Source organism: Antrostomus carolinensis, unplaced genomic scaffold, assembly GCF_000700745.2.
Source record: "Antrostomus carolinensis isolate BGI_N321 unplaced genomic scaffold, ASM70074v2 scaffold41813, whole genome shotgun sequence".
Lineage (NCBI taxonomy): Eukaryota > Metazoa > Chordata > Aves > Caprimulgiformes > Caprimulgidae > Antrostomus > Antrostomus carolinensis.
The window spans coordinates 1-7,380 of NW_010306609.1; the positions used below are offsets into that span (position 1 = coordinate 1).

The 7,380-nt window shown below is 58.2% G+C and overlaps 1 protein-coding gene across 1 annotated transcript; it reads left to right on the forward strand.

Moving 5' to 3' along the window:
• Window positions 1-58: 58 nt before the first annotated feature.
• LOC104520333 (proto-oncogene vav-like) lies at window positions 59-6,100 on the forward strand (the record flags this gene model as incomplete). Its single annotated transcript, XM_010165181.1, has 15 exons — window positions 59-145; window positions 373-458; window positions 790-922; window positions 1,294-1,403; window positions 1,514-1,615; window positions 2,231-2,618; window positions 2,840-2,885; window positions 2,996-3,132; window positions 3,917-3,982; window positions 4,141-4,172; window positions 4,634-4,750; window positions 4,851-4,938; window positions 5,054-5,168; window positions 5,823-5,971; window positions 6,047-6,100. Coding segments are annotated over 15 exons (1,710 nt in total), but the record flags the coding sequence as incomplete, so codon positions are not given.
• Window positions 6,101-7,380: the final 1,280 nt, after the last annotated feature.

Here is a 7,380-nt window from a genome sequence, read left to right on the forward strand (position 1 = left end):
CTGGAGGGTATTGGGAGGTCCCTAGGGGTTTGGGGGTGTCTGACTGGTGCCCCCCCAGGACTTAGCACAGTGTGTGAACGAGGTCAAACGGGACAACGAGACCCTGAAACAGCTGACGAGTGTCCAGCTCTGCCTCCACAACATGGTGGGGACCCCTGCACTGTGACCCCCTCAACCCTCCCCTGGGACCCCCCCCAAACACCCTATGGCACCCCCAAACTGCCCCAACTCCCCCTGCACCCCCAGATCCTCCTCAATCCTCTCAAATGTCCCCCTTGGCCCCCTCAAACCCTTCCAGCATCCCTGGGACCCCCCCACATCCACACCATGTCACCCCAATGTCCCTCATGTCCCCGCTGATGTCTGCCACAGCCACAATCCCTGGCGCAGTTTGGGCGCCCCAAAATTGACGGGGAGCTGAAGGTCTCCAGCACCGAGCGGCGCTCCAAGGTGGACAGGTGAGATGGGACAAGTGACACCATGGGGACACCATGGGGGCATCATAGGAACCTGGGGACACCCATGGGAACACTGCAAGGACACCCAAGGGGATATGGGAACACCACAAGAACATGTGGGCACCACAAGGACATCATGGGGAAATGGGAAAACAGGGACCTCTATGGGGACACCCACAGGGACATAAGGATGGGAGCACAGGGACATGGTGGGGACATCCTTGTTACAGAGCAGGGGACAGAGCAGCAGCCATTCTAGGGCAGTGGTGGGGACACCCTAAGGCATGTGGTGGTCTTGGGAACCTAGGGCCACCCCCATCCCTGTCCCCAGGTATGGCTTCCTCCTGGACAAGGCCCTGATCATCTGCAAGCGCCGTGGAGACTCCTATGAGACCAAAGACGTTGTGGACCTGCAGAGCCACCAACTGCGGGATGGTGGCCTTGGCCCTCGTGATGGCAAGAAGGTACCCTGGGACCCAGGTGTCGTCCGGTTCCCAGTGAACCCAGGTGTCCAGGTCCCTGGTGGTCCCAAACATCCAGGTCTAGTTGGCCCAAGTGTCCAGGTCCTTGGTGGACCTATTGAAGCCTGGTGGACCCCTGTGTCCAGTTCCCGGTGGCCCCGGGTGTCCTCTTCCAAATGAACCCAACATCCTGGTTCCTGCTGGACACAAGTGTCCAGGTCTGGTGGACCCAAGCATCCAGGTCCTTGGTGTACCCAAGTGTCCAGGTCCTGAAGCCTGGTGACCACGGGAATTCTGTCCCCAGTGGCCCCAGGTGTCCGGGTGGCAGTGAACCCAAGCGTCCTGCCACCGCTGAGCCCCACCCATCCCCACAGTGGACCCACACCTTTCTGCTCATCGATATGGCTGGGCTGCAGGGCTATGAGCTCTTCTTCAAGACCCGTGAGCTGAAGAAGAAGTGGCTGGAGCAGTTCGAGATGGCCCTGTAGGTTCCCCTGCACCCAGGGGTGGGAGAACCCGCCCCACTGGGGGCTGGGTGGCCCCAGAGGGCCAAATTTGTCCTCACTAGACCCAAGTCCCCATCTCTCTTGCCAGCTCCAACATCTTCCCTGAGCACGCGCTGGCTGATGGGCATGACTTCCAGATGTTCTCCTTTGAGGATACCACATCCTGCAGGGCCTGCCAGATGTTGCTGAGGTAGGATCCCAAAATTATGTCTCCCATTCTCCTGAGGAGACAATAGGGGGCAGGGAGAGGGGGTTGGGGGGCTCTCGGAAAAGGGGAGGCCCCATGATTGGAGGTGGAGCTCTTGATGAGTCAAGCCCTTGAGTTGAGGCCAAGGTGGGCCAAGCCTTTAGTGGGTCAAGGTTTGAATTGGTAAAGGATGGGTAGGTTGAGTCCTGGGTAAGCCAAGGCCAACGTGGGTCAAGTCTTGGGTGTGTTGAGACCAGGGTGGGTCAAGGATCTGGTGGTTCAAGCCCTGAGTGGTCCCAAGGCCAAGTTGGGTCAAGGCTGGGTGGAGGCCAAGGTGAGTCAAGGGTTGGATGGAGGACAACAAGGTGGGTCAAGACCAGAGTGGGTCAAGGCCTGAGTGGGTTGAGTACTGGGTGGGCCAAGGCCAAGGTGGAGCAATCCCTGGGTGGGTTAAAACTGAGGTGGGTTGATCCTGGTGGAGCCAAGGCCAAAATGGGCCAAAAACCTGATGGGTCAAGGCCCAGGTGGGTCTAAGATTGGGTCAGTCCTGGGTGGGTGCAGGTGGGCTGGTGGGTGTCTCCTCCTACTGACCATGACCATGTCCTGATGTCCCCCCAGAGGCACGTTCTACCAGGGGTACCGCTGCAGCCGATGCCGGGCCCCCGCACACAAAGAGTGTCTGGGGCGACTGGGAACCTGCGGCAAGGGCGGCGCCGGTGAGAAGCATCATGGGATAGTGGGGGAGTGGGGCACGATGGGATGGGGAGTGGGATATAACATCAATGACATGGAGCAGGGCATTGTGGGATACAAGATGGCCAACATGGAATGGGGCATTGTGGGATATGACATGGCCAACACAGAGAAGGGTAATGTGGGATACGAGATGGTTGACATGGAAAAGGCCATTGTGGGAAACAAGATGGCCGACACAGAGAAGGGCATCATGGGATACAAGATGGCTGACAGGGAGCAAGGCATTGTGGGATACCCTAATGAGGGCTCTGTAGGAGGCTAATTAGCACCAAGTGTTAATTAGGACAGAGGTTAAATACACCCCCGCTAACAGCTGGTTCCTCTCCTTCCCCCAGATGCAGCCTCGGGCACAAGGAAGGTAACAGCAAAATGGGTCAAAACGGGCTGAAATGCCCCAAATTTGGGGGTGGGGAAAACTTGGGAGGTGTCATGTCCCCCCCCAGGACTAATTAGGGTCTCGTTAATCTCCAGAACAAGTCGCAGCGGCCGGGCCCTGAGAAGAAGCGTGGAGATCTGGGTGAGGACAACATGGCGGGCCTGGACTTCTGGACCCACATTTCTGGGGGGCAGAGAGGTTGTCCATGCCCCCAGTGCCAGGGTTCAGTCCTCCATTGTGTCTTCTTCCAGGGTTGCCCAAGATGGAGGCAAACCAGCCCTACAGTGGTGTCCCACCACCACCAGGGGCCCTGGGTCCTACCCTACGCCTCAGCCCCGGGGACGTCGTGGAGGTCACTGTGGCCGAGGCTGAGCAGCTCTGGTGGCAGGTGAGGACGGGACCTCTGTGGTTGGCATGCAAGCCTTGTGGTCATGCTAGGATGGACCTCCAGTATGGGGGAAGACCACCATGGCCATGCTAAGATGGACCTCCACTGTGGCACAAACCACTATGGCCATGCTTAGATGGACCTCCACTATGGGGGCAGACCACCATGGTCATGATGGAATGGTCCTCTCCTATGGAGGCAAACCACTATGGCCATACTGGCATGGAGTTCCAACATGGGGGCAAACCACCATGGCCATGCTAGGATGGGCCTCCACTATGGGGGCAAACCACTACAGCCAACTTGGGATGAACCTCCACTGTGGGGCAGACCACCATGACCATGCTGGAATAGACCATCATGATGGGCTGGGACAGACCTGCAAGTCCATGCTGGACCCCCAAGTCCATGCTGGACCCCCATGATGATCTCAAACCACAATGGCTGTGACAGGTCAAACTAGACCCCCATGATGAGTTGAGGAGCCATGGTTGGGTTGGACCCCCATGATGGGACTGGGCCAGATCCTTCCAGCCAGATTAGACCCCCACCATGGTGCTGGAACCCTGTGGTCATGTTGAACCCCTACAATGAGGGCAGATACCCCCCCACCATGGGAGACGGACCTCCATGGCCATGCTGAACCCCTACAATGGAGATGGGCCAGAGGCCCGTGATGGAGCTGGACCTCCATGGCCAGGCTGGACCCCTGTGGTCCTACCAGCCTCCTGAGGAGCAGGAGGACCCCCATGGTCCCCCTGGTCCCATGGTCCTTCATCTTCAGGGCAAGAACGTGGCCAATGGTGACCTGGGCTGGTTTCCCTGCGCTGTCGTGAGACCCTTCATCTGTGTGAGTATAGGGACCCCAAAAAGTCCCCAGGAGCCCCCACACCCACCATGATGTCCCCAAGATGTTGGAGGTGTCCTGGGATTTGGGGGAGGGCAGGTGTCTCAGAGGAGTCATCTTCTGTCCCCTCTTGATCCCCAACTCTTGCTTCTCTCCCTCAGGTGCCACTGCCGGATCTCTCCGTCTACCCCTGGTTGGTGTTGAGGTCCCTCATGGTCCCTGGGACTCCCCAAATCCTTCCTGTTGTCCCCTTTCCCTCCTGGGGTCACCCCATAGCTCCAAGGGCCCCCTAAATCCCTCCTGTGGTCCTCTGTCCCTCTTGAGGTCACCCCAAATCCTCCTCCAAGATCATCTCATAGCTCCCATGGGCCCTCCATCTGTCCTGTGACCCCTCCAAGGGTCACCCCCTAGGTATGAGAGCCCCCCTAAGTCTTCTTCTGAGCCCCTCATCCTTCCTGTGGTCACCTCATAACCTCCAGTGTCCCCTAAATCCTTCCCCAAATGCCCCCCAACCCTCCTGGTGTCTCTCAAATTCTTTCTCAGGATTGCCCCATAATTCCCAGCTCCCCACTCCCCAAAGCCCCACAAATTGCCCCAAGGAGGGGCAGGAGACACCAGTTTGGGGGCTCAGGACCCCCACCCCATCATCTCCAGGTACGCTGGTCCCATGGAACGAAGGGAAGCTGAGCAGATCCTGATGCCCCGCTCTGACGGTGCCTTCCTGGTGCGGCAACGGGTGAAGGACGCCGGCGAATTTGCCATCAGCATCAAGTAGGGACCAAGGACACCTTCAAGGTCGGGTGGGAGGAGGACACAAGGGTGGAGTGGGGTGCAGGTCCTCAGCTCAGCCCACCATGTCCCCCTTGCCCAGGTACCGCGGGGAGGTGAAGCACATCAAGGTGATGACAGCAGAAGGTCTCTACCGCATCACCGAGAAGAAGGCGTTCAAGGGGCTGGTGGTGAGCGTTGGAGACCCCTTCTCTGTCCACCCCTCCAACCCAGATCTCAGGGTCCCTCCTTGCATTGGGGTTGAGGGCTGGTGGTGACCTCAGGGCTTGACCATGTTGTCCACAGGAGCTGGTGGAGTTCTACCAGCACAGCTCGCTCAAGGATTGTTTCAAAGCCCTTGACACGACACTTGTGGTGTCCTTCAAGGAACCCGAGAGCCGGGCTGGTCCCCGGCCACCTGGTAGGACCTAGGGGATGGGTTGAAGGTGGTGGTTGTGGGATGGAGGTGGTGAGGTCCCTCATTGTGGGTGAGGGTGGGATAGAGGTGGTGGGATTGAGGTAGTGAGGTGGTGGGATGGAGATGGTGTGGTCCCCCATCAGGGTGGTGGTGGTGGGGTGGATGCAGTGGTGGTGGGATGAACATGGTGGGGTTCTCCTCCTTCCAGTCATGGTCAAGAGGACATGCTGAGGTGGACAGTTGAGTCACAAGGACAATGATCAAGGGATGAGTCAAGGGAATGGTTGAGGAGAAGGGAGAGGAGCAGCCATGGGACAGGTTGAGGGGGACAGATGGCCAAGGGCGACAAGTTGAAGGGACGAGGCAGGCAGTTGAGTCATGGGGTCAAGTTGTTGGTGATGGCCAAGAGGTGGGTTGAGGGATCAGCAATAGGATGAGTCAAGGAGGAACAAATGGCCAAGAGGGCCAAGTTGGGACTGGGCCAAGGGGGACAGCTGAGTTTTGGGGACACATCAATGGAGATGGCCAAGGGTTGGGTTGAGGGAAGGACCATGGGACTGTCAAGGTGGAACACATGGCCATGAGAACCAGGTGGAGGGGACTTGGACAACCATGGGGGATGACCTGAGGGACTCATTCATGTCCCTCTGTCTCCAGGAGCCGTGCGCAGCTTTGGTTCGGCCAAAGCCCGCTATGACTTCTGCGCCCGGGACCGGACGGAGCTGACGCTGCGGGAAGGTGACATCATCCGTGTCCTCAGCAAGAAGGGCCACCCAGGCTGGTGGAAAGGAGAGATCTATGGGCGGGTATGACCCCTTCCCCACCCCAAGGTCATCCCTAAGCTCCTCAAACCTTCTCCCAACGTGTCCTCCTTCTCCCAGGTTGGATGGTTTCCTGCAAACTACGTGGAGGAAGATTACTCAGAGTATTGCTGACTATGGACCCCCCATCCCATCCACCACCTTGTGTCCCACCACCCGTGTTCCCCCCAGAGGCCACCATATCCCTCCCCACCCTTCCTCCTTCCATTAATTTATGCCTCTTCCTGCCCAGGAGGGACAATAAACAAGGATGAGGAGAAGCTGCAGAGCTGGATTCTGCAGGAGAGGACCCAGGTGTCTGGGTGGGGGATGTGGTCATGGGACATGGATTTTCTGGGAAGGGACCCAGGTGTCCGGGCGGACAATGAGGTCACTGCTGTGCAATCAGTTTCTCTTGGAACAGACCCAAATGTCTGGGCAGAGAGGAGACCATGGGGTTCGTGTTTCCAGGAAGGGACCCAGATACCCAGGCAGGGATGAGATCATGGGGTTGAGGTCTCCAGGAAGGGACCCAGATGTCCAGGAAGGGATAAGACTACAGGGTTGGTTTCTCCAGGAAGGGAAGCACATGTTCAGGTAGGGATGAATTCACGGGGTTGGTATCTCCAGGAGGAGACTCAGATGTCTGGCTGGGGACAAGGTCTCGGGGACAGTAGCTCCAAGAAGTGACCCAGGTGTCCAGAGAGGGGATATGGACAAGACTCTAGGGTCACCTGCATTAGGAAGGGACCCAGATATCCAGGTAGGGATGAGACCATGGGGTTGAGGCCTCCAGGAAGGGACCCAGATATCCAGGTAGGGATGAGATCATGGGGTTGGTGTCTCCAGGAGGGGACCCAGATATCCAGGTAGGGATGAGATCATGGGGTTGGTGTCTCCAGGAGGGGACCCAGATATCCAGGTAGGGATGAGATCATGGGGTTGGTGTCTCCAGGAAGGAACACAGTTGTCCAGGTGCAGGTGAGACCATGAGGTCAACAGCTCCAAGAAGGGACTGAGTCACCCGGGTGGGGGAGCCCCATCATCGCTGGTAGGTGCCATGAGCAGCCTCAGGCCTCGGCCTACACCAGGCGTGGTGGGGGGAAGCGGTTTTGGGGCCATTTGGTGGTTTTGGGGCTGTCCGGCGCCACTTCCCCTCTGCCACCGGTGCCGTGGGGCCACCACGTCCCCTGTCCTGTCTCCTGTCATGGGGTCCCCACCCCTTGCCGCCTGTCTGTGGGGTGAGTTGTGTCCCCTCCCTCCTGGGGGGGTTATTTTGGGTTAAAACAGAGAGAAATGGGAAAAGGGAAACTGAGGCAGAGACGGAAGTAGGTTGGGACTAAATGCAAACAACACAAAATAGCCTGAAATCATCCCAAAAATGGGGGGTTTGGAGCTGGGAGGGGGGTGTCAAG